This window comes from Amblyraja radiata, chromosome 5 (assembly GCF_010909765.2).
Source record: "Amblyraja radiata isolate CabotCenter1 chromosome 5, sAmbRad1.1.pri, whole genome shotgun sequence".
NCBI lineage: Eukaryota > Metazoa > Chordata > Chondrichthyes > Rajiformes > Rajidae > Amblyraja > Amblyraja radiata.
In genome coordinates, this window is record NC_045960.1 from 95018463 (window position 1) to 95046286 (window position 27824).

A 27824-nucleotide genomic window follows, 5' to 3' on the forward strand; every position below is an offset into this window, starting at 1 on the left:
CCGCCCCGTCGATGTCGTCTCTCGCCGCCGCCACCGCCCCTTCCGGTAGCGCCACCTGCTCCGGGCCTGGCCTGTGGCCTGGCTCCGCCCCTCCTGGGACTCGGCGGTAGTTGACGGCGGATGTGGAACGGAGCATCGCGGCCTGGGTAAGTGCGAATACCTGAAACAAAGGCCGAGGCCTAGTAGGGTGAGGGCAGTGGAGGTCGGGAGGCTTGGCACTCTGCCGCAGCGACTCAGCCGTGGGCCCCGGCCGTGCTGGCGCCGTGCCCGAAGGCCTGACGCTGCTGTCTTTGCGGCCGGGCTGGGGAGCTCAGGCTGTGTGAGATTCAGCACCGGGGGCAAGGGCCTGGCTGCCGGATCCCAGCGGTGAGAATCAGTGGAGAGGCCTCCAGTCCGCGATGCAGGGATTGGGGTGGGGGTGTGGTGAGATGCTTGGGAGAGGGGTGGGGGGTGGGTTGGGAGAGGGGGGTGTGTGGAGTGGGAGAGCTGGGTGTGTGGAGTGGGAGATGGGGGTGGAGTGGTGGGAGAGGGGGGGTGTAGTGGGGGAGGGGGGTGTGTGGAGTGGGAGAGCGGGGTGGAGAGGGGGGTGGGGTGGTGGGAAGGGGTGTGTTGATTAAAGGGGATGGGTAGAGTTGGTCGTGTGCTGATGAGAGAGGAGCAAGGAGGTCAGCGGGCATGGGGGGGGGGAGAGGGAGTGTGGGGGCAATGGGAGGGGTGTGGCATTCGAGGAAGGAATGGTGGAGTGTTGGGGTGAGGGTTGAGGGTAGGGGGGTGGGGGAGAATGTAGGAAGGAGGAAAGCACACAGGAAGATGGAAGTGTGGTGGGTTGGTTTTTGGAAGAGGTGAACGTGGGGTTTGAGACGGAGGTGGGATATGTAATAGATGTTGTCCTTACCAGAAATCTGCACGCCCACCAAGTCATGAGGTGTTTGTTGGAAGGTTATCCAGCCTGTGTCATATAGTTGTGTATTAATTAGGGCTGGGAATAATGAGTATTAAGCATTTTAATTTGAATGTATGATCTGGGATTTGTAATATTAAGGACGTGTTAATGCCAGTTTTTTATGGCTTGGTCTAACTGTCTGAAAGTTAAAAGGATGAGTGATTTTTTTTTGCAGCCTGTCAAGTTGCAAAGTTTGCAGATAACATGACAGTTGTTTAGGACTAGATATGAGACCATTTATGAGGTTTTGACAATTTGGAATTTTTTGGACTGAATCCAAAGAAAGGGCTGTGGATATCTTGAAGGCAGAGATATGTGCTGAAGCCCGAGATCAATATAGAGCATCAGCCATGAGTTTGAGGGTCAGTCTGCCATCAAGGCTTAACTAGATCATGCTATATCACCTCCTCTTGGTATGGGGTGGGGATTAGGAAGGTTATTTTCAGGGTGGATATTATTTGGTTGTCTTAGTTTAGATTGTACCGAGCAGAGTAGGTATTGTACATGGATGTAATACAGTCTATATTAAATCTGTTGTACATTATCACCTGCACAATGTTTGGTAGAGATATTTAACACTGAATTTGTTGTCCAATTGATGTCCTGATAATTTACTTGTATGTTTTCCTGCATACAAATCTGTGAGTCTTTCTGAAAGCAGTTAGGTCATCTGCTACACAGAATTGTTTCATCTAATTTCTTAAGATCTAATTATATGAAAATATAATCCAGGGTGTAAAATGTTCTCCTTAGTAATTTGAACTTGTTAATGTAGGGTTGAACTTAAAAAATTCCCATGCTAATACTTGCAGAGTACACACAAATTGTTGGTTGGAGTTCAAGAAGCCTCTGCAGAGGTTATTAGTGTCTATCATTTATTCCTAGTAGAGCTGGTGCCTCACAGTTCGAATGACCTCGATTTGATCCTGACCTCCACTACTTTCTGAATGGAGTTTGCACTTTCTTCATGTGCCCATGTGGGTTTCCTCCCATGTCCCAACGATGTGGATTGGTAGATTAATGGACAAGTAAATTATGCCCAATGTGTAGGGAAGGGATAAAATCTGGGGTAAATTGATGGGAATGGGATGAGACTTGAGGGTGGCACGTTGGTGCAGGAGTAGAATTGTTGCCTTACAGCACCAAAGTCCCGGGTGCGATCCTGGCTACTGCTGCTGTCTACGGAGTGTATACGTTCTCCCTGTGACCACATGGGTTTTTGCCAGGTGCTCTGGTTTCCTCCCACATTCCAAAGATGTACAGGATTGTAGGTTAATTGGCTTCTGTAAATGTCCCTAGTATGTAGGATAAAACTAGTGTACGGGTGATCATAGAAACATAACAGAAACATAGAAACTAGGTGCAGGAGGAGGCCATACGGCCCTTCGAGCCAGCACCGCCATTCATTGTGATCATGGCTGATCGTCCCCTATCAATAGCCCATGCCTGCCTTCTCCCCATGTCCTTTGACTCCACTAGCCCCTAGAGCTCTATCTAACTCTCTTAAATCCATCCAGTGACTTGGCCTCCACTGCCCTCTGTGGCAAGGAATTCCATGAATTCACAACTCTCTGGGTGAAAAAGTTTTTTCTCACCTCAGTCTTAAATGACCTCCCCTTTATTCTAAGACTGGCCCCTGGTTCTGGACTCGCCCAACATTGGGAACATTTTTCCTGCATCTAGCTTGTCCAGTCCTTTTATAATTTTATATGTCTCTATACGATGCCCCCTCATCCTTCTAAACTCCAGTGAATACAAGCCTAGTCTTTTCAATCTTTCTTCATATGACAGTCCTGCCATCCCAGGGATCAATCTCGTGAACCTACGCTGCACTGCTTCAATCACAAGGATGTCCTTCCTCAAATTAGGAGACCAAAACTGTACACAATACTCCAGATGTGTTCTCACCAGAGCCCTATACAACTGCAGAAGAACCTATTTACTCCTATACTGAAATCCTCTTGTTATGAAGGTCAACATTCCATTAGCTTTCTTCACTGCCTGCTGTACCTGTAAACCAACTTTCAGTGACCTTTGGCGTGGAATGAAGGGCCTGTTTCCACACTATCTCTAAACTAAACTACAACATAAGGATCACTAGTGGGGGAATGCGATTTACTCTAAAGCGGCTGTCCCACTTGGGCGACCTAATCGGCGAGTTTAGAAGAGTTTGAAAAAATGACATGTTGAAGACCTCCTTCGACTATGTTGAAGACTAGCTACGACTAACTTCGGGAAAATTGGACACCGAATAGTGGAGAGTGAAGACGACCTCCTTCGATCACCTTCGACCTCCCTTCGACTATGATGAAGACTATCTACGACTACCTTCGGCTACCTTCGAGACCCTCGATTACCTAGACTAACATGCCGACCTACTACGACCAAACCTACGAGTAAAAAAAGTATTGATTTTTTCCATGGTGACCTTTTTTTACTCAAGGGTATTTTTTAACATATTAAAAAAAACTGCCGCGACCTAGCTGAGGCCTCGAGTACGCGGAGATCACTCTCGAGCATGAAGGAGAGTTACGAAGACCTCCTACGACCTTGTGTCGACCATGCTGCTAGTATGAGTCCAGGGCACCCTCGCCATAACTCGCTGATTAGGTTGCTTCCTTTTGTTCTCTATCTCTCCCCCCCCCCCCCCCCCCCCCCCCCCACAGCGGCTCCACCATGCTGGGTCCCCATTGTCCATTGTTCTCCCCCCACTTCCCTCACGGCGGTCCCCCCACACCGGGTCCACCATTGTTCTTCCCCTCTCCCTGAGGTGAGACGCTCAGTGAAATGAGGCTTGATGTGACTCATTAAACTGGTTTATTTTCACAAGCAACAAGTGAGCCTACAGAGTAGCAATAAAAGCAATTTCCACTTACTAAATCTTGTTTCTTTCTTAGAAGCAAGAAAAGATAATGAACCAAGAGGCTTTGTGTCCTTTTGTGGACTACTTCGGTTGTTTTTTGGACGAGTGGAACACTGAAATAAATCTTTAGTTTCTGGTTTTGGCGCTGTCTTGCAATTCTTTGTTCAAAATACCATATCAGAATCTCCATGCGTTTGTTGTCTTTAGATTCGAGTCTTCCAACACACCCCTGGCCAGCATCACTGGATGTGTTTTCCATAAAGCTCAGATCAGCCAAAATTCAGTTCTCCTGACTGAACTATGTTCTGTTCGAACTCATCAGCCCTCTGCTGTCCTGCATTGGCTCGAACGTAAACAACTCTTTGATTTTAAAATTCTCATCACTGTTTTATAACCGCTCCATAATCGTACCCTTCATCATCTATGTCCCCTCCTTAAAAATTTGGAATGCGTAATAAATGCTGGTTTTAGTAGCGGTATTTCCCCTCCCCCTCTAGATAACCCCAAAACATGTATACGAACAAAAAAATCCACATTACTCCAGTTTTGGCCTTCTGTTTATACTCAAAGTTAACTGCTATGCCTTCAACTGCCAATGTTATGATTTCCTGAATCCCTCTGCCCCTCTCCCCAGAGGTAACACTCCTCAGAGGCGAAACCTGCCTCTTTCACCAAGATTATGATTATTTTCCTCAAAAAAACTATTTTATAAGGCTGAATACATGACTGACAAGCATGAATAATTTCTGCAAGGGGTTCCCGATCTCTGAACAATTGTTGTATGCCCTCAATGTTAGAACATTATATATACAGTGCCCTTCATAATGTTTGGGACAATTACCCATAATTTATTTATTTGCCTCTGTACTCCACATTTTGAGATTTGCAATAGAAAAAAAATCACATGTGGTTAAAGTGCACACTGTCAGATTTTATTAAAGGGTATTTTTATACATTTTGGTTTCACCATGTAAAAATTACAGCTGTGCTTATACATAGTCCCCCCCATTTCAGGGCACCATAATGTTTGGGACACATGGCTTCACAGGTGTTTAATTGCTCAGGTGTAATGCAGGTATAAGACAGCACTCAGCATCTAGTATCTAGCATCTAGTATTTCCTCCAGTCTTTCCACCACCTTTGGAAACTTCTATTGCTGTTTATCAACATGAGGACCAAAGTTGTGCCAATGAAAGTCAAAGAAGCCATTATGAGACTGAGGAGAAACTGTTAGAGACATCAGCCGAACATTTAGCTTACCAAAATCAACTGTTTGGAACATCATTAAGAAGAAAGAGAGCACTGGTGAGCTTATTAATCGCAAAGGGACTGGCAGGCCAAGGAAGACCTCCACAGCTGATGACAGAAGAATTCTCTCTATAATAAAGAAAAATCCCCAAACACCTGTCCGACAGATCAGAAACACTCTTCTGGAGCTAACAAATAGTCAATTCTTGAATGGCCAAGTCAATTACCGGATCTGAACCCAATTGAGCATGCCTTTTATATGCTGAAGGAAAAACTGAAGGGAACAAGCCCCCAAAACAAGCATAAGTTGGCTGCAATACAGGCCTGGCAGAGAAGACACCCAGCAACTGGTAATGTCCATGAATCGCAGACTTCAAACAGTCATTGCATGCAAAGGATATGCAACAAAATACTAAACATGACTACTTTCATTTACATGACATTGCTGTGTCCCAAATATTATGGTGCTCTGAAATGGGGGACTATGTATAAATACTGCTGGAACTTCTACATGGTGAAACAAAAATGTATAAAAATGGCCTTTATTAAAATCTGCACTTTAACCACATGTGATTTTTTTTCTATTACAAATCTCAAATTGTGGAGTACAGAGGCAAATAAATAAATGATGTGTCTTTGTCCCAAACATTATGGAAGGCACTGTATATAACAAAACTTCATGTGAAATGCTTTGGGATGTTTTATGTACATCAAAGGCACTCCGTAAATGGAAGTTGATAGTTAATTGTGTCATCCGGAAGAGGCGCTGTCCTGAACGGCTGCCTGTCCTGCAGCTGTCCGTTTTTTTCCCCTTCTTTTTTATTATTTTTAGTACGTTGAGTGTGCAGTCAGGGGGCCTAATCTTTTTATGTGTGGGGGGTGGTGGGGGGGAAGGGGGAAACTGCTTTTCGAGTCCCTACCTGGTCGGAGGGGTTGCCTTCCTCCGAGCAGCGACTTCGACCTGTCCTTGCGGCCTACCAGCGGGTCCTGGAGCGACGTTTCCCTGAGGGGACCTGGCCAGAACATCGGCTTTGGCGGCGGCGCAGAACATCGGCTTTGGCGGCGGCGCAGCGCTGGAGCGCTATTGCGGAGCGGGCGATGCCTTTCCTGGGTCGCCGCGCTGGAACTCCAGTATGCTGGGACCGCCGACAAGAACATTGTGGAGCCGCGGTTCTGTGGAGCGGCCAGCTGCGACGCTGAACGTTACATCTCGGAGCCTGGGATCTCTCGTTGAGATCGCCAGTGTGTGGAGCTCCGTCCGGCACGGTCTGTTGGCTTGGAAGCCGCGGTCTCCGGTGGGAAGGCGGTCGTTCCTGGCACCCCAAGCCGCTGGGGTTCTCCCGACGCCGGAGTATCATCACCCGGCGAGAACATCGGGCGCCGTGGCAGCGACTGTGGAGGCCTCAATAGGCCCGACTTTGGGTGGACAAGAGGATGGGGACTGGACTTTGTGCCTTCCCCCACAGTGGGAACCACTGTGGGGGGATGTTTTTGTGTTGAACTTCTTTTTGAATACTATGTTGTATTTTTATTAGTGTGCTGCAAGGACATCTGAATTTCCCCTGAATAAGGGGATTAATAAAGTTTAATCAATCAATCCAGAATCACATTGACATTGCCTGTGACTGTTTCCCTACCCTGGATTTTCCATGAACCTCCAAGACTGTATTACCTTCTGGTGCTCTATAAAATTGGATTGTCCTCTCAGCAATGGGTGGGAATTTTTAAAATGAAAACAGAAAATGCTGGAAATACTCAGCAGGTCTGGCCATGTTTGTGGAAAGAGAAACAGTTAACATTTCAATTTAAACACCCTTCGGCTTAAATTTTTGTTGACCAGAAAATGTACATTTCACAGTGATCTCATCCCTGTTTAATCTTGCTCTGTGGAGCTGAAGGAAAATTATTGGACCTCACTGTATTAGTTTGAAGTGCTCCGAGTTATGAAATTCTCCACTTCTGACAGTTGTTCATGGAATCACTGATAAAGGGCCGAACAGCCTACATCTTCCACTCCAAATACTGCATGGGACAGGCCCTTCGGCCCAACAAGTCCACACCAAACATTGATCATCCATTCACTCTCGTTCTATGTTACCCCACTTGTACATCAATTCTCTGCATTCCAGGGACCATTTTACAGAGTCCAATTAATCTACACACCCGCATGTCTTTGGAATGTAGGAGAAAACCGGAGCTCCTGGAGTAAATCCACGCAGTCACGGGGAGAACTTGCAAACTCCACACAGACAGCGTCTGATGTCAGGATTGAACCCAAGACTCTGGCGCTGTGCGGCAACAGCTCCACCAGCTGCGCTACCATGCCGCCCAGATTGTGATGCCTGTCTACACTAATCCCAGTTGTCTGCATTGGGCTTGTATCCCTCTATGCCTTGCCAATCCAGTACTTGTCCAAACCTTTTAAATATTACTAGACCAAGGGCAGACCCGTTGGGTCTGCTCCCCCAACGCAGCCGTTCCCTACCCGTAGCCCCCACGGGAGATGTGGTCCTCCAACTCAAGCGGCTCAGGAATGAGCAGTGCGGCTGGTTTTAAATGGCGTCTTTGTGGCGAGATGCCGGCGCCAGCAGCCGTTATGGTCGCTGGCCAGCAGGAGGCGACAAAATGAGTGAGTGGGGGGGGAGAAGGATTTGATTAAAAAGGTGTACTTAAACACGACAAAATGTAATGAGGAGCGGATACTTAGAAAGAAAAGTGAAATCTCTACCGAAATGGAAAAGATCTCGGCGATTGTGCGTCTGGATTCGGCGTGGCAAGGAATCAAAGGAAGAAATGCAGCCGGCAGCCGTACATGTAAATGGATCCATTCCGATTGGACATCTGCGAGCATCGGCCATTCCGATTGGACATCTGCGAGTATTGGGCATTGTGACATCACACGATGGAACGAATCGAAAGGCAGAAAGGCAGCCGGATGGCAGGCGACAGCCACAGAGTTTTAATAGTATATAGATAGATATGTGTAGGAAGGAACTGCAGATGCTGGTTTAAACCAAAGATGGACTCAAAAAGCTGGAGTCAGACAGCATCTCTGGAGAAAAAGAATAGGTGACGTTTCGGGTCAGGACCCTTCTTCAGTCTGAAGAAGGGTCTCGACCCGAAACGTCACCTATTCCTTTTAACCATTGTATCTGCCTTCACCATCACTGGCAGCTCTCCCCATGCTATATAAAATTTGAGGCATTTAGATGCTTGTGAATATTTTATGTCTTTTAAAACCCCTCTTAAACACAATTCAATACCAAATTTGGGTAGTCACCTTGATACGAGAGTGACTGTTATCTGCCAGGTGAGCCCTTACTTCATCAATTCTGAGCAGTGCACAGATTGAATATTGCAAAATTGTGAACATTATACGTGGAGTGAATATTTTACAATTAGTATTTATTTCATAAGGGTCTGAATTGGGAGACTTTATATGGGGGTTCTTGTTTAAAACAAAAAGGTGGAAGTTTAGGAATATTTCGTCGAGGTATGAATACTGTGGGAGTTGTGGAGTTATCTGGCAATGGTGTAAGTTACACCATTGTGGAGTCTGAGATATGAATGCATGCATTGTGAACAACAAATGGATGTCACTTGTTACGTATTAGTAATCTATATGAGGATTGTATGTAAGTTATATGGGAGGTTATTGCAATGCAGAAGTATAGCTTTTGATAGCTCTGAATTATTTGATGGCGAGCATTACATGAGCACATAGAACAGCATAGAAACTGGCTGTTCAGCCCATCAGGATATAGATGGTCTGTATCCCGATTGTGTTTCTGTCTAAATGTCTCTTAAATCTTGCTATTGTAACTGCTCATACCGCCTCCACGGGCAGCACATTCCAGGCACCTATCTTTGACATGTCATTCTCCTTTAAACCTTCCCCCACCCTCCCATACCTTAAACATCTGGTATTTGACATTTCCACCCTGGGGGGAAAAGACTCTGGCTATCTACTCTATCCATGCCTCTCATAATTTTATAAACGTCTAACAGACTGCTCCTTAGCCTTTGACATGCTTGACACAGTAATAACAAGGTGATGACTGTATATTTCTACATTAGGCTGTTTGACTGGAAAGTAAATTTTTCGAAGCACCAGCTATCCTTGTTTTCTAGGAAACAGTGGTTCTGGGTTTGGAGGTGCTATCAACAAGTCTTGAATATTCTACACCTAGTACATTAGATAGCTGAGACAGTAGCGGAGTTCTGCAGTAATAAAGAGCAAGAATGTTTGTGGATGGGATGAAGATGAAATGCACTACTTTGTCTCAATTGTTGCCGATCATTTGTGTTAAATCTCCATCCAAGCCAATGCAGACTTCTATGTCACAACTGACCTGGGACCTGTATTCAGACGACAAACAGTTTGAGGAGTTGTGAGGTGTATTCTACCAAACTGCTGGAGTATTTGGGTGGCTGATCCAGCTGAGTTTCTGGTCAGTGGTGACACTTAGGGTGGGACATTTCAAGAAAAAATGGTTGGATTTTCTCCTGGAGATGGCCATGTATCCGGCACTTGTGTGGTGCTGCTTATCACCAAGCCAAATGTTGTTTAGGCCTGGTTGCAGAAAAAGGGATTGCTGCTTCATTATCTAATGAAATACTGAGAATACTAGACCAATCAAGCGATGTCTTCAGGTATGATGAAGTTGTTCACGAAGCAGGTGCCGCTCATAGAGCTGCTGCCCAATAGCTTCAGCAACCCGGGTTCATTGTTCTGTTTGGTACATATGACAATTAAGCACTCTTGACACACTGACAATCTGGATCTTCAATAACTGTGTGAAAATATTGCTCCTAAATCTTTCCCCTCTCACATTAAACCTATGTCCTCTAGTTCATGAATCCCCTGCCCTACGTGCATTCACCCTATTTATTTATTCCCCTCGTGAACTATAGAGGCGCGCCGCCTCAGCCTCCTAACAAATAAAGTCAAATATCAGGGAACTAACACTCTGAACTAACACACTAATGATTGCGTCCTCTACGTATGGACCAGGCTGCCAGAGAAAAGCAGTTGAGGCATGTAGACTAACAACATTTAAAAGACATTTTGGACACGTACACGGATAGTTCATTCCATGAACTTATCCAGACCACAGAAATGACCAGTGGTTGTCCATGAACCTGCTTAAAGTTGGAACCGACTTGCACATCACCATCAGTGTCCCTATTGTGAAGGGGAGAGGAATCTGAGCAGAGAGAGACCTCCACTGGGATCCCCCTCACTGCCAGGCAGCAGAATGGACTTCCATAACACATTGAGATGGTAGGAAAGTGGACAGAGTGTTGGTGGAGACTGTGGAAGAACCCCCCCCCCCCTTGTGGTGTGGAACAATACAGAGGGCATTCCCGAGACACAGTTCCAGTCATGTGGCACTCACTCCAATTAGCAGTTCTGGCAGAGAGTGGGTCAGATCTGTCGGGGTTCTGGGATTGCCCCACACTCTTCAGCCATCTTGACACCCACTGTGATGGAGCTGCTGCAGGCTCTGGCTGTGAACCTTAGTGTCATATGGTGCCCTCCCCCATGTCCTGTCCAGCCACTCTGACAAACTGATGTGGCAGGCGGCACTCACCTGGAGGCTGCCATCATGGCCCAGACGCTGAAATGCTCCCGATATGAGACAGTACCGCAGCTATGCTGCTGTTACAGCTTGGCCACTGTGTTATTAGTCTTCAGTATTATGCATTGTGTCCTGATGCTGGCTCTCAATCCAAAACGTCAACAATTCCACCCCTCCCCACCCCCAACTGCCCCAATGCTGTTTGATCTGCTGAGTTTCTCCAGCAGTTTATATATTTTTCTGCTCCTGATTCCAGCACCTGCAGACTCGTGTGTGTGTGGGTGTGGGTGGGCGCGGGCGCGTGTGTCTCTCTCTCTTCAGCATTATAGTGTGGATTTAAATTAGAAAAGCTAAAAGAAGATATGAGGTTGCTTTGGCAAGTAAGGTGAAAGTAAATCCAAGGGGTTTCTACAGCTATATTAATAGCAAAAGGATAACGAGGGATAAAATTGGTCCATTAGAGAGTCAGAGTGGACAGCTATCTGCAGAGCCAAAATAGATGGGGGAGATATTGAACAATTTATTTTCTTCAGTATTCACCAAGGAGAAGGATATTGAATTATGTGAGGTAAGGGAAACAAGTAGAGTAGCTATGGAAGCTATGAGATTCAAAGAAGAGGAAGTACTGACACTTTTGAGAAATATAAAAGTGGATAAGTCTCCAAGTCCGGACAGGATATTCCCTAGGAGGGAAGTTGAGTGTAGAAATTGAGGGAAGTTAGTGTAGAAATAGCAGGGGCTATGACAGAAATATTTCAAATGTCATTAGAAACGGGAATAGTACCGGAGGATTGGCGTACTGCGCATGTTGTTCCATTGTTTAAAAAGGGGTCTAAGAGTAAACCTAGCAATTATAGACCTGTTAGTTTGATGTCAGTGGTGGGAAAATTAATGGAAAGGATACTTAGAGATAATATATATAAGCATCTGGATAAACAGGGTCTGATTAGGATCAGTCAACATGAATTTGTGCCTGGAAGGTCATGTTTGACTAATCTTCTTGAATTTTTTGAAGAGGTTACTCGGGAAATTGATGAGGGTAAAGCAGTGGATGTTGTATATATGGACTTCAGTAAGGCCTTTGATAAGGTTCCTCACGGAAGGTTGGTTAAGAAGGTGGAGTAGCAAGATGGATTCAACAGTGGCTGAATGGGAGATGCCAGAGAGTAATGGTGGATGGTTGTTTGTCAGGTTGGAGGCCAGTGACTAGTGGGGTGCCACAGGGATCTGTGTTGGGTCCACTGTTGTTTGTCATGTACATCAATGATCTGGATGATGGTGTGGTAAATTGGATTAGTAAGTATGCAGATGATACTAAGATAGGTGGGGTTGTGGATAATGAAGTAGATTTTCAAAGTCTACAGAGAGATTTAGGCCAGTTGGAAGAGTGGGCTGAAAGATGGCAGATGGAGTTTAATGCTGATAAGTGTGAGGTGCTACATCTTGGCAGGACAAATCAAAATAGGACGTACATGGTAAATGGTAGGGAATTGAAGAATGCAGGTGAACAGAGGGATCTTGGAATAACTGTGCACAGTTCCCTGAAAGTGGAATCTCATGTAGATGGGGTGGTAAAGAAAGCTTTTGGTGTGCTGGCCTTTATAAATCAGAGCATTAAGTATAGAAGTTGGGATGTAATGTTAAAATTGTACAAGGCATTGGTGAGGCCAATTCTGGAGTATGGTGTACAATTTTGGTCGCCTAATTATAGGAAGGATGTCAGCAAAATAGAGAGAGTACAGAGGAGATTTACTAGAATGTTGCCTGGGTTTCAGCAACTAAGTTACAGAGAAAGGTTGAACAAGTTAGGGCTTTATTCTTTGGAGCGCAGAAGGTTAAGGGGGGACTTGATAGAGGTCTTTAAAATGATGAGAGGGATAGGCAGAGTTGACGTGGATAAGCTTTTCCCACTGAGAGTAGGGAAGATTCAAACAAGGGGACATGACTTGAGAATTAAGGGACAGAAGTTTAGGGGTAACATGAGGGGGAACTTCTTTACTCAGAGAGTGGTGGCTGTGTGGAATGAGCTTCCAGTGAAGGTGGTGGAGGCAGGTTCGTTTTTATCATTTAAAAATAAATTGGATAGTTATATGGACGGGAAAGGAATGGAGGGTTATGGTCTGAGCGCAGGTATATGGGACATGGGGAGAATACGTGTTCGGCACGGACTAGAAGGGTCGAGATGGCCTGTTTCCGTGCTGTAATTGTTATATGGTTATATGGTTATTTCGACAGTTCTCAGTCTCTGTTGTATCCAGTGTGTTTGGTTGACTCTTGATTGACTTGACATGACATGAAGTAAATCAAAACAGTTGGAGACTCAATTCTGCGAGTATTAAATTGAGGCCACAGAGCAGTGAATATTTGTTACACTAGGTTTTGTTGTTTTATATAAAGAATGTATTGTGTTTGGAGCTATGGGTATTTGTTGGGTTGGGTTCTTTACATGACACTGATATTATTAAATGGAAGTAGTTGTTAACTATCATATGATTAGTATATGCGAGTATTAAAATGTAGTGTTACAGATTCATGCTTGCACGATTCAGACAGAATGCTGGAACTGCTCGATAGGTAAGGCAATACTTGTTGAGAGGCAACCAGATAACTTTACAGACCAGTGAGTGATCTTCACTGCAGTTTCAATCCTTCCAAATATGAAAATTTTCATGGTTCATAATATATGAAAGATCTTCTGTGCCTATTGCATTTCATTGAACTCTAAATGAGAGAGGGGAAGAAAAGTTGGAGGTAAAATAATTGATGAGGAACAAATGCTGGCGGAAGTGAAGGTTGATTCTAATGCTTAGTCAATGCAGAACGTTTCAGATTGGTCTTTTTCTCTCCTAAGGATCCGTTGAGTCAGTCTGCAGTGTATGTAAGGATATTTTTATTTTCACATTGATATGTTAGGAACATTCACGTTGACTGAATGTGGCAGAATAATCTGTGAATATTAAAGCTGTTACTATTATTGCCATCATTAGCAGAGTATTTTGCATGTTTGTTTTTCTACTTCAGAAAATCCCCATCATTTACACTGCATCATTAGCTGAGTACAAATATCCCATGGGGCTTCGCAACATGTATTCGGGTAAACATTAAATCCAGGCTAGGTTAGACTAAGTGGCCAAAGGATTTGTACATGAGAGCATCTTGCAGGTGGGAGATGTTATCCCAGAGCACGGGACCTAGGCAGATTAGGAGGGGCGAAGGAAACTGGGATTTTAGAGGCCAAATTTGGAGAGAGAGTGAGCTCCCTTGTCACTCTGAGAAGGATCCTTTTGTTCCTCTTGTTTTCTATCGTTTAACCAACTCTCAATCCACATTTATTATTCTCAATTCTATTCACTGCAACTTCTGTGTGCCACCTTATCGAGAGTCTTTTGAAAATCCAAATAATCTACATTGCCAGGCTCCGTTCATCTCCCCCAGACACATGATGCCACCATGGTACCTACAGCAGATAGAGCTGCTACCTCGCATCTCCAGTGACACAGCTTCACACCTGGCCTCCGCTGTGGTTTTTGTGGAGTTTACACATTCTTTCACCACCACCCTCTGCCTCCAATCAGCAAATCCATTTTGGATCCAATTAGCCATTTTGGATGGCTTAACCTTGCGGACCAGCTTACTCTGTGGGATCATGTCAGATGTCTCAGCAAAGCCCAAGTAGACGATGACAACCACCTTTACCTTCATCACTTTTTTGAATTGTCTTCTTAAACACTCATTCAAAATTGTGAGACAGAATTTCCTCCTCAAAGCCATGCTGATTTTGCCAGCAACCGCGCGTTGAGGGGAAGGGACCCAACGGGTCCCACTTGGTCTAGTATCCACTAGAATTTTGCCCAATTATTTTCCTGCCAGTGACTTAAGGCTCATGGCCTGCAATTATCTGGTTTCATAGTCATACAATGATATGGCGTGGAAACAGGCCCTTCAGCCCAACTTATCCACAGTGGCCAACATGTCACAGCTACATTAGTCCCGCCTGCCTGCGCTTGGTCTATATCCCGCCAAACCTGACCTATCAATGTAGATTTATCCAGGTTTATCCTTGCTGCCCTTAAATAAAGGTTTATCCCTGCTGCCGTTAAATAAAGGATAAATACATTAGCTATTCCCAATGTTCTGTTCGCTCACCTGTGGCTAACAAAGATGCAATAAACCTTTCAAGGTCCCAGCTATCTCCTCCCTTGCTTCCCATTACATTCCTTGTTCTGTCTCTGGGATTTCTGAACTTTTATGTATTCTCTGAAATGTCCTCGTTCTCTGTCAATAAATTCTCACACATTCACCTGAGAGAAACCTCCGTTTGTCAGTAACACTTTGGGTGTGTGTAGAAACTTTTATGTTTCTCGCTAGCCTTATATTTTCCCTTTATTATTTTGCTTTGGTCATCTTTTGGGGTTTCTGCGACGCTCGCAATCTAAGGTCAGAATTTTAAAATAGCAGAGCAACAAAAAACACCAGGGGAGAGAATAGGGGTGAGGGAAAGAACAGAAATTGTAAAGGGACAAGGGAGAGATAAAAGACAAACTTTGAAAGCTCTGGATATTAGTGATCAACAAATCAGGCTTGGTTTAAAAAAAAACTGCTTGAGGTAATGACTTGTGTAATAAAGATTGTTTTCCAGCCTGCCTGAGAATATAATGTGGTCACATGTTGGTGATGAGTTAGAGACTTGCATCATAGTTCTGTTGCAATGCCCCAGAACATTTCACAGCCATGAATACTTTTAGAAATCTAGTCATAATCAACCAAGAATAGCAGCCATTTTATGCATACAACTACTCACATGCAGTAAAGGGAAGCAATACTGACTCTATGATCTGTTTCTGTGAAATGATTGAGGGATTAACATTGTCCAGTACACCAGGGACAATTCCCCCCCCTCCCCCGTTCGCATCAATATTGCCCAAGAACCTTTTGTGCCCAGTGCACAGATAGGACTGTGATAACCTTTTTGGGGAAACAGCATTAACATCTGCAGTTTGTGAAGAACACACTTGCAAAGTATCAGTTGAAAGGTCTGTGTCAACATCTTTGGACTGAGGCTTGAGGTACAACATTTAACTTGGGCGAGAGTGCTGTTAACTGAGTAATGGCTGAGGAAGGTGAAGGCAAGTCAGTGCAATCAATGATTTAATGATAATTTATTGTCACATGTAGCTAGGTACAGTGAAATTCTTGTTTTTTTTATACAATCCAGTAAAATCATACTATAGATAAGAACAATCGTTGATAAGTGCAACAATTGTAGTGTAAGAATAGTTTACTTCACCGAGGCACCACACAGAGTCGCCACCATTTTTGGCGCCAACTTGTGTCCTTCAAAACAGGCAAATGTGCCCTGCCTGATAACACACCTGCGGTTAGAATGGCAGAATGGTCAACCCCCCCCCCCCCCCCCCCCCCCCCCCCCCGTTCCTATGTAGTATACCTGCGCTGCTGGATCACCTCGTAACCCTATATTTTTATTGAACTGGTTTTAAATGTTATCTGCATTGATCTGTAATTATATTTATGTTTCTTCAATCAAATGTCTGTCTGCAGGGCTGGACTGGTTAAAATGGATCAACATCTGCACTGCATAAACTGTGTGAGTCGCCGCTGCATGGTCCGACCGGAGGAAAACGTGTCCTGCAAACTGATCGGCTGCCACTTGGTGTGCGGAGCTGTCTTCCACTCTTGCAAAGCGAGCGAGCATCGCCTGCTGTGCCCCCTCGAGAGGGTGCCCTGCCTCAACAGCGGGTTTGGCTGCCCCTACGTCATTGCGCGGAACAAGATCGGCGAGCACCTGGAGCTGTGCCCTGCCAGCGTGGTCTGCTGCACGATGGAGTGGAATCGCTGGCCCGTCAGCTACGCAGACCGCAAGTCCTACGAGAGCTTGAGCAAAGACTGCGACGGGGTGGAGCAGCTGGACATGGCTCTGGCCCTCCAGGACCAGCGGATGCTGCTGGAATCGCTCAAAGTCGTGACCACTGCTTCAAATTCGGCTGCTAAACCCTTCCGAAACACGGAGCAGATGCCTGCTGCTTCGGTGGTGTCGGACGAAGCCCCTTCCAGCGGCTTGCTGTCCGCCGATGCAGAGGCTTACAGTGAACTGTACCAGGCAACGGTTGAGACGACAAGGACTTTGGCGGTGGCGCTTGACCTGTTGAACAGTGCCTCAAAAGAGCCAGAGCTGGCAAATGGACAGCTGCCGGAGGAACGAACCGAATGGAATGGAGGTGTTCAGGTCGCTGCGGAGGAACCAGCTGAAGAACGGCACTGCTCAGAGAACAATAGTGATCTTTGCAACAGTGGGACAAGAGGAGGAGGAGGAGGAGGAGTGGAGGGTAGTGCAGAGCACGTCCCTGTGTTGGAGGGGGTGCCGTGGAGGGACTGGAACTTGTGCATGGAGGAAAATGGGTTTCGTGCATTGTCAGGAATGGTAACTGGGGCAGATGTGGAAGCAAATGGATGCCTTCAGGTAAAGACCAGTACTTTGTGTAACGGTTTCCACGAAGCAGAGGTGGAAGCTTCCGCACTGGATCAGGAGGAAATGGACTCGTATGGCTGCGACCAGCAAGTAGAAGAGGTGGTGAACGGCTCGTGCCATGTCAACGACATCGATGACGACGGCAGTTCATCAGAGCCCGGCCACTTCTTGCCTGTGTTTGCACAGCTGCTCACCGTGGAAAGCCTTTTAAACACGGAACATTTTCAAGACGGATCACTGCTTGATGCGTGTGGAGTGGGGAGAGTGTCCGCCAGGCATGGGGAGCGGCAGGCGCTGAAGAATGCCACCACCTTCAAATTGCTGGAAGGGCACAGCAGCCGCAGGGCGTACCTGGGCGACCTGAGTTGGTACAGAAGGAAAATGGAAAGCAAAGCGGTGGATACGTCGGATCTGGTGGTGGACGACGATCCTCTGGAACTGCAGGGCATCGATCTGATCACAGCAGCTTTATTGTTCTGCTTGGGAGACTCCCCCAGTGGCAGAGGGATCTCGGACAGTCGCAGTGTGGACGGCAGCCGCGTCGATTTGGGCACACAGACCTTCTCGTTCCCGGCAGCCATATTGGCCACCAACACCATGGTGGGGGAGATTGCCTCGGCTTCAGCTTGCGACCACGCAAACCCCCAGCTGTCCAACCCGAGCCCCTTCCAGACGCTGGGGCTGGATCTTGTCCTGGAGTGTGTGACCAGGCACCAAACCAAGCAACGTTCGATGTTCACGTTCGTGTGCGGACAGTTCTTCCGCAGGGACGAGTTCCCCTCGCACTTCAAGAATGTGCACGGAGACATTCATGCCGGCCTCAATGGCTGGTTGGAACACAGGTGCCCCTTGGCCTATTATGGCTGCACCTACTCGCAGAGGAGATTCTGTCCTTCCACGCAGGGTTCCCGGGTCATTCACGACCGACATCTGAAATCCTTTGGCATCCAGCCGTGTGTGCCATCTGTGTTGTTGGACATGCAGGAGGCTCGGACCCCCAGCGTGGGAGCAGTTGATCAGTTGAGCAGGCTGCCCTTTGAGATTTTGCAGCATATTGCTGGATTTCTAGATGGGTTCAGTTTGTCTCAGCTGTCAGAAGTTTCCCATTTAATGAGGGACGTGTGTGGGAGTCTGCTACAGGTTCGGGGAATGGTTCTCCTACTTTGGGAAAAGAGGCAGAACCTTCACGGACAGCCCTCTTGGAAAACAAAAGGCAAGGTTTGTGATCTTTTCAGTTCTCCCTGTTTGTTTTTTTTGGTGTGTGTAAACTGTTTAAAAACCATACCGGAGCAGGAATGGTGACGTGCAACAAACTGGCTGAACGGATTTGTTCAACAATCATTTGGGGCTCACATACCTTTTTTTAACCCAGAGCAGAACCGTTACTGAATTTTAGCAATTTATTCCCTCTTCCTCAGATTTACTTTGCAGCAGTATAGATATTCTTAACACCTTGTCTCACCTTTGGATTCATATTTGTCTCAGTAGATCCTTTTGTGTGCTTTTTACTTTAAATTCCTATGGTGTATGGAATGTCTGGAAACAGTAGTGATTCCAGTCAACCCCTGCAAATGGGCCGAAGGGCCTGTTTCCACGCTGTATAACTCTATAACCTGTTGCAATTGCTTATTTTAAACTGTTTTTCTAAAACTAAAACATTACTTGCGTTTGAAGTACTAGGAGGAAATGAAGGAATACCAAAATCAGAGATCTTTTGATGACAAGGAAGATGGCGAGAATCTTGAAACAATAAAAGTGGGTGTATTTTGCATTTCAAGTGAATAATCCAAATTGGAACCAGGCAGAATATAGCGAGGTGAAAAAGAAAGTGAGACAAGCAACTAGAGGATACTAGACCAAGTGTTACCCGTTGGGTCCCGTCCACCCTAGAGAGGGAGGGGGTGGTAGAGAGGGAGGGGGTGGTAGAGAGGGAGGGGGGCAGAGAAAGAGGGGGGGGGGGCAGAGGGGGAGGGAAGGGGATAGAGAATGGGGGAGAGGGGGGTAAAGAGGGAGGGGTAAAGGGAGAGGGCGGGATAGAGAGGGAGGGGAGAAGAGAAGGAGAGGAAGGGGGTAGAGAGGGAGAGGGGCAGAGAGGGAGGGGAGTAGAGACCCCACACCATTTCCCTCATCCTCCTCCCCTCACTCCCATTCCCTGCTGCAGCACTTACCCAGGTCGTAGAGCAGCGCTAGGGCCTAGAACTCGTCCTGGTTCTTGTACCCGGCCCGGCCTTGGCTCGTCCTTGGTTCCACCGGCGGCTTCTTTCTCGGCCCCGGGCTCGGCCCTCACTCCAGCTCCAGCCCAGGCCCAGACCCGAGCGAGACCGCATGCGGGTCCGGGCGGGCGTGGACTCGAGGACCTGATGACTGCAACTGGGCCAGGCAGGGGGGGGGGGGGGTTCCAGAAAATTCCAGCGTGGCACCCCCCCCCCTCCGCCCCCTGCGAAGAGCCGGAATGCATTGTGACATCATTCGGGGTTTTTTTTGGCAAAACGGTTGAGTCTGGGATGTGTTTAAAATTTAAATATTCAAAAAATGCAGGAATATAGGTGGAAATGCGACGGGAATATGTTTATCACCTCCACAGGAAAAAAAGTGAATAGAATGTGTGAAAATGGGAAGGCTGTGGCCTAGTGTTTGTAAGGAAATAAGAATCAAGCAGATTGTGGCCAGATGACAGACACAGGCACAGACACGCGTGCACACCAGAGACGCACACCAGAGACGCACAGACACAGACACAGACACACACACACACACACACACACACACACACACACACACACACACACACACACACACACACACACACACACACACACACACAGTTTTAGTATGATTGATAGATAGTGTGATTGATTGATTGATAGATAGATGTGATTGTAACAAGTGGGAACTCAAGTCTGCAGTGGGTAAAATGATGGGTCTGATTAGGCATCAAGGGGGACTATATGTAGAGGGTGAGGCAGTGGCTACAGTATCTAATGTACTCTGTATTGATCTTTATTGGGGAAGAGAATGCTGTACAAATTTCAGTGGGATCTGAGTTGGTTAAAATAATGGATCGCGTGAAACTTGATAAGGTGATTGTATTAGAACAGCAGTCTATGCTTAAATTAAACAGGGCCCTGATTTGGATGGGCTTCATCCTTGATTGCTGATGGAGGTGGGAGCAGGAATGGCAGAAGGGATTCATAATGGCATATAAGACGTCCTTGCATAAAAGGGGGACATAAGATAATTTTTGATAAATACAGGCTGATCTGTTCGATCTCCATTGCGGGGCAACATTACAAAACACAAGGGGGAGGGGTAAAGTTAAGTCACATGTAACACTTTGTTAATAAAGGGAGTACCAGCCTGGATTTATTGAATTTCTATTAATGGGAGGGGTTAATAAATGAACACAATGCAGTCATACTGAATGGAAATGAGTTATTGGGTCCACTATGTCAATGCTGACCAGTGGGCACTCATAGACGATCCCATCTTCCACCACATGGCCTATAATCTGGAGATGATTCCAGTACTTGTCCAGGCACCTCTTAAATGCTGTCAGCGACTCTCCTTCCATCACTTTCTCCAATAGAGCATTTATGGTACTCGCTGCACTCTGGGTGAAAGTTGTGTCATCCCCACATCCCCTCTATGTATCTTACTCCTTACCCTAAATCTGTTTTCCTTATCTATATTCACCTCTGATAGACGTTTGTGATAAGGATAAGAGGAATTTCCTGTAAAAGAAAGACACGTCAATAAAATGAGGCCCTTGTCAGTGGTGATATGGAACGGAGATTGGTTTAAGGATGGAAGCCACAGTAAAGGGTTTTCATGCATATTGGGAGTTAGGGGAATGTCAGTGTTGGGATCACTGGTTTTGAATGTTTGGTGTAACCTGGGTGTACAGGGTAAAATTATCTTTAAAAAATCCATGACATCAAACTTGGAATAAAAAGGAACTGCAGGTGATGGTTTATACCAAAGATATAGACACAAAATGTCGGAGTAACTCAGTGGGTTAGGCAGCGTCTCTGGAGAAAAGGGATAGGTGATGTTTTGGGTAGGGATCTTTCTTCAGATTGAAGGGTTCAAGGGCCAGCAGTTAAAGGTTGGAAGTGAAGGGACATGGAGAACACATATCTACTTCCTTAGAAGGCTTAGGAAGTTTGGCATCTCCCATACAACTCTCACCAACCTCTAAAGGTGCATCATGGAAGCATTTTATCAGGATGCATTACAGCTTGGTTTGGGGACAGCTCCATCCAAGCCTGCAAGAAATTGCAGTCAATTGTGGACACAGCCCAGATCATCGCACAAATCAACCTCCCTTCTACTGACTCCATTCATACTTCATGCTTCCTCGGCAAGGCCAGCATCATAATCAAGGACGAGCCGCACCCTGGTCACTTCTCCCCTCCCAACAAGCAAAAGGTATAGAAGTGTGAAAACGTACACCTCCCCAGATTCAGGGACAGTTTCTTCCCAGCTATTATCAGACAACTGAATCACCTTACCACAACCAGAGAGCAGTGCTGAACTACTATCTACCTCATTGGTGACCCTCGGACTATCCTTGATCGAGCTTTGCTGGCTTTACCTTGAACTAAACATTATTCCCTTATTATGTATCCCTCGAGTGTAATGGCACGATTGTAATCATATATTGTCTTTCTGCTGACTGGATAATACGCAACAAGCTTTTCACTGTACCTCGGTACACGTGATAATAAACTGAACTGAACAGAGTTATACAGCGTGGAAACAGGCCCTTCGGCCCAACTTGCACACCCAAGCCAACGTGCCCCATGTACGCTAGTCCACCCTGCCTACTATGACAACAATAGACAATAGATTGAGGAGTAGGCCATTCGGCCCTTCGAGCCAGCATCGATCATCCACAATCAGTACCCCGTTTCTGCCTTCTCCCCATATGCCCTGACTCCGCTATCTTTAAGAGCTCTATCTAGCTCTCTCTTGAAAGTATCCAGAGAACCCGCCTCCCCAGGGCAGACTTTGCTCTAATTCCTGTTGACTCTTTGGGGGCCAGCAGTACACTCCCAACAAAGTGATCATCCCTTTCCTATTTTGCAGCTCCACCCACATAGCCGCACTTGACGAACCATCAGTAAAGTCATCTCTGACCACTGCTGTGACATCTTCTCCCCTACTCTTTTACTCCCACCTCTATCTATCCCGAAGCATCTGTACCTTGCACATGTGAGGATATTTTTTGTGTTGCTTTATTCTGGAACTTGCTGCTGGTAGATTTGATGGAAACACTTAGGGGTTTCAAAAGGGTATTGGAATTACACTGAGAACATAAATTTCAATTAGAAAGTGGGGTTGGGACTAATTGGGCTGCTCAATGGAAAGCTAGTATGAGCTGCAGTTGTTGTTGCCTGCTACCTGTATCCACCAATGGTCTAACCTGTTCACATATTCTACGCAGTTATCTTTGGCATGGCCCCACTGTCAAGGGACCCTGTTCCCCAAACTGTCCAGTTCTAGATGTAATAAATTAACTCTTGGACTTGTGAAACACCCTAAGTACACTAAAATAACCCATGCAGTACCAATTAGTATTAGCTCCTGCTGTACAAATGGTATTGTCTGTGAACTCAAGGCTCCAGACCTTGAATCAATAGTTTGGAGGGACATAGCTGATGGCAGAACCACTTTTACAATAAATGAAATTCAAAAAACTGTAGCTGCTGCAAAACTGATAATGCTGACAAAACCCAGGTCAGGCAGCGTCTGTGGAATTCAAAAGAGTTGACGCATCAGGTTTTTTACTCAATAGTGTGTGGAAATCAAAATAGTTAGCAGCCACAGATTTTCCTGGTGTCCATTTTCTTGAGCGTGAGCACTTTTTCCTGAAGGCATGTCAGGTATCCCTAATCAGGTCCAACAGATCCAGCCGATGACTAACAAAGTGAAGCTTTCTGTTTTTATCACCTGACACAACTGCTGGATTGTGATTTTATATATAAATATATATATATATATATGTTTATTTATTTATTATTAAGAGTCCAACATGTTCTAAATATTTCTTCATTCTCGGTGAACTTTTCAAAATATTAATTTATTTTGCAATAAATGTAATTATGTGGTAACTTAGATAAGCTGCTTCAATTTCATGGCCATTTGGATTGGAATGTTTCTCTATACATGCAGTATGTCCAACCTGCGGTTTGTGACTTGTGGGACTTTTCTCTCCCTCAGGCCTGGCGATTCAGCACTGCCTTCAGCACGGTTAGTGAGTGGAAATTTGCAGAGATTGCCAGCATGGCCGACCACTTGAAAGACTGTCGCTACAACACGGTGGAGAGGACTAGAGAGGCCGTGCCATTGCCCTGCATGTGTGTGACACGGGAGCTCACTAAAGGAGGACGGCCTCTGCGATCAGTCCTAAAAGCAGTTCTCTAATCTCTTTACTCACTGGCAACGTACTGCAAACAATTCTAATCTTAACTGTGATCTGTCAACTTTGTATACAATATATTTTGCTTTGATGTGAAATTTATTTTTGTAGTACAGTACCTGTTATAATCAAGGCAATGAAAAAGTTTTGATGAAAGAAACATCGAACTGATGGACATTTTGTGAGTGAAACTTCTCCTTACTGGAGTCTTCCATTTGTACATATGGTTCCCTGCATGGATCTTGCCTTTAAAACCCCTTACTATTTTACCCCTCCCCTCAGCAATTGTATATCTTAGTGAATGTCGGACGTATGAACTTCATACTATGAAGGAGGTATTTATCATCGTTATTAAACCCTGACCAAAATATGGCAACGTCATGTAGTCATTTGGCAAGTCAGATATACACTTGGCCCATGTGGGAATAACATGTTGTTGTGAGTCACAACTTGAGCACATTCTGTTTAGAAAGATTGTCCTATAAATACAGTGAGCTAGCTGTTGCAAAGCAATATTATACCTCACATTGTTCAAAAGCTAAGGCAAAGTGCAGTGGATTCATATTATGTATTTACAGATTTGCCTCTTTTTGCACTTTAGTTTTAGTCTCATTTTAACTAGCTCACCAAATGGTTAATGCATTGCGATCTGTATTTTCTCACTCGTTTTTATTGCTCTTATTGTTAACTTTCTGCCTTTGCAAGTGTTACCTGTGATGTTTGATGGTTAGAGGGGAAGGTGGCAGATTTCTTCAAATCTAGACCCCAGGGCTATTTCCAGTCTTCCAACTTGAAAGGGCTGTGCTTTGTGAATTTACCGAAATAACTAACGACAGCATCATCAAAGAAGCAAAAAGCACATGTCAATTTGAAGGCTTCAGCACTCACTTGTGAATGCATTTCCCTTAGAATTTTTTTTGATAATATATGGTGCCCAAATTTGTTTGCAGATATCACAAAAAATAAATCTGAATATCCTCCCTCATCCTTGGCATGTGAAACCGATTGTGTGTTGTGTTGAAGTGGTCTCACGGTTAATCTAATGCCTTTTCGCCACAGCTGGTGCTTTAAGTGGGTCTGAATACTATAAGGACTGCAGTGGGTTGTGGAAAGTCTAAATCTAATTTAATGGCCTTTGCACACGAGTATTCATGGGTCCCATTTGTGAAATACATTGGGCACTTCTGCTGTAAAGCTGTTCCCTTAAATATTGCTGCCTTAAACTCTAAACACTTTGAGGGAAGTACTGTACCTAGCTTGGTGCTAACATTTATTTACACATCTATTTATGTTCCAAAATGCAAGTTCGCACATTTTAGTGCAACATTTAAGAAGGAGTTGTGCTACTTTATGAACCTCATTTAATTTTCATCTTCAGTTTGCAGGGCGAGGGGTTACCATTAATATCAGCCTCTGTTGCCTGAGCACCTTCATTGTTTTATTTTGAGAATTTATTGAAGCGTTCATTGAAAACTTCCGTTGATTGTGAAAGAACAATAAGTAAAATTAGCAGGTCAGACAGTATCCCTGGAGAAAAGGAATAGGCAACGTTTCATGTCGAGGCTCTTCTTCAGACTGAGTCAGTGGGAAAGGGAAACGAAAGATATAGACAGTGATATAGAGAGACATAGGCCAATTGAATGAAAGATGTGCAAATAAATAATTGTGGTAATGGAAACAGACCATTGAAAACTAGTTACAGACAATGAAACTCACCTGGATGACTGAAACCAGTACAACAGCTAGCGCGGGGGAGGGACTGAGAGGGAGGTGAAGTTAGAGATAACAATATTCATACCTCTATCAGCGTTTATCATCGTTACCTTTTTTGCATATCTTTCATTCATTAGTTCTATATCTCTCATTTCCCTTTCCCACCTGAAGAAGAGTCTTGACCTGAAACGTCACCTGTTTCAGAGATGCTGTCTGACGTGCTGAGTTACTCCAGCTTTTTGTGTCCATCTTCGGTTGAAACCAGCTTCTGCAATTCCTTCCTACACAATAAATAATTGCAAGTTGGTATTGTTGCAAGTATAAGGTGTTTAACAGCTAAGTCATCCCAATGAACATTAATGTTCAAAATGGTGGAGCACTGGTTTGAGGCTGGTCATCTCTCACTGTCAGGTAGGGAGTTGGGTGGGTCAAGGCAGAGAAGTCTTTAGGAAATGTGGAGCCTAGCGTAATGATCCCTCTGGTTAGTGTGGCGCTTGCCCTGTGGGTGCCCTTGGTTATGGGTGTCGCCTGAGTCTGATCTTCTGGATGAAGAATACAAAGAATTTCCTGAACTCGAAGAATAAGATAAAAGGAATGCAGAATTTGAAATTCTTGTGCATGAGCATGTTTCATTTGTGTAATGATATCTGCAAATTAATGATTTTTTTCCATTCATACCTCAGTTTCTCCATTGAGTGTGTGTATATATTTTGTTGCTACAATTTAAGAAATGCACTACACATTTTGATTGATGCTGTTCTGATCTCCGATAACCGATGCTTGCAATTGCGTATACAACCAATTGCAGCCATCATTTTAGCTCCGTTGCTTTTTATTCATCCCCCAGGCTGAAACATTTGGTTCAATAACACTGTAATCAAACCCATCACCATTTAGTTAAATATTACACCGGTCGGTCGACCCACATTTACAACATTATTAGTTTGCTTTTAATCCCGTGGTTCTAAAACATCACTGAAGCCATGTGTACTGTACTGCGTTGAGAATAAATTGTATTGAAGGGTCACACTAGATTCTCTGATCCAATTATGAAAGAAGTTTTTTAATTAAACTTCACTTTACTACATTCTGAGGTTTGAAATGGCAGGAGTTTTGTTGAAAAGGTTCTCCAATCTTCTGCTATTTTCAATGCTACTCAATGTTGAGCTTTTGTACTAAATGTTTGATTTCATTTTAAACTTCAAGAATTCTAATAAAAGTGTCATTTTATTAACTACTGAAAGCCTCCATTTGTGAATTTGTATGAAAGGGAGAGCTGGCATGGGTATAGCAGTTGGGGAGTCATGTTGCTGTTGTAAAAGACTGGTGGGGCTGTATTTAGAGTATTGTAGGAATGTTACAAAATTTTGAGATTTAAAAAATCAAGCCTGTAATTTATCCCATCAGATAAAGCATTAAAATAACTTTAATTTGATACCTAATTCACTTTTGTATATTCAGTATTAAAAAAGTTATGGTCATTTTCGTACTTGGAAATTAGCATCTTGTTCCCTATTGCTTTTCCATTGACTTAACTGTGATCGAGGACAGTCAATTGACATAAAAGCCCATAACTTTCTTAAAAATTAAGAGACTGAATGACAATTTCAGTTATTATAGAATGAAGCATTCTGAAACAAATATGAAACATCTTACTTGGATGACCTTTAATTAAAGCATATAATTAGCTAGTTACCTAATTGTAGCTAATTACACAATTGACTGTTGTGACAGAAATAGTAATAAACACCCAGACTGCCTTGAAAATTCAAAAATGTGGTATTCTCAAGATCAGAACTTTAATATTATTGTATTATGCTGTAAGTCTGTAACAGACAGGTAAAGAAATCACAATTTCTAGCAAAAGACCAAGTCTTCATGGAGAAGATCAGCTGTTAGCTGGTACATTGGCATATCATAATCAGTAGCATCATCATACTCCTCAGATTGCAACCAATAAGCAACTCTGTACACCTTGTTTTTCCTCAACTTTTAAATTTTGGCATTGTAAACTACAAGTTTTTGCTCTTCAAACCACGCATGACATGCTTTTCTGCCCACTACTTTCCCATTAAGAATGTCCTGTAGATCATCACATTTGGAGTAGTCCAAATTCGGATGATCTCTGCGAATGCTGTCTCAATCAGTCTCTTTCAATTTTTTTCCTACTTTTTTCCTCTCTTTCGTGTCCCGAGCATGCTCCTTGTCTTTCTGTCCCTTGATGATTTCTGCTCTCAATTCCTTCTGTTTTTTCTTCAGTCTGTTCCTCTGCACTCCACTTAATTTCATTGCCACAGAGCACCTCCTCCCTATGTTACTCCTCGAGATTATCAAGGAAGTTGACTGTTCTATTCTTGCAGGCCCGCATCCTACATGACAAATAACACATGGTGGCATTGAGAGATTTCTGTTTCGATGAGCTAAACATCCCCATTATCTCCTCCGCATCAATGTTGTGTGATCTTGCTGATGCAGTCTCCTCCTTCAGTTTCTCAGTTACATCGTTCAAAGTATTTACTATACTGCCTTTCCGACACAGTGATGACAGCTTGAAGACTGCTCCTCTT

General features: G+C 44.6%; 1 protein-coding gene across 3 annotated transcripts; it reads left to right on the forward strand.

Moving 5' to 3' along the window:
- fbxo30 (F-box protein 30) lies at positions 1-26496 on the forward strand. 3 transcript variants are annotated; one of them, XM_033021845.1, is made up of 3 exons: positions 1-146; positions 16196-18341; positions 23346-26496. In XM_033021845.1, the coding sequence occupies exons 1-3, from the start codon at positions 121-123 to the stop codon at positions 23547-23549; spliced, it is 2376 nt and encodes a 791-aa protein (XP_032877736.1). In that variant the 5' UTR covers positions 1-120; the 3' UTR covers positions 23550-26496. The 3 variants fall into 3 exon arrangements, with proteins under 3 accessions (XP_032877736.1, XP_032877737.1, XP_032877738.1); XM_033021846.1 differs by having other exon boundaries at positions 16196-18336; positions 23346-23513; XM_033021847.1 differs by lacking the exon at positions 1-146 and adding an exon at positions 308-366.
- Positions 26497-27824: the final 1328 nt, after the last annotated feature.

Bases quoted from the DNA above. Each gene is read 5' to 3' on its own strand.
- fbxo30 (XM_033021845.1), top strand. From the start codon at position 121: ATGTGGAACGGAGCATCGCGGCCTGG. The intron at 147-16,195 runs GTAAGTGCGAAT...GTCTGTCTGCAG, and splicing joins AACGGAGCATCGCGGCCTGG to GGCTGGACTGGTTAAAATGG. The intron at 18,342-23,345 runs GTTTGTGATCTT...TCTCTCCCTCAG, and splicing joins CTTGGAAAACAAAAGGCAAG to GCCTGGCGATTCAGCACTGC.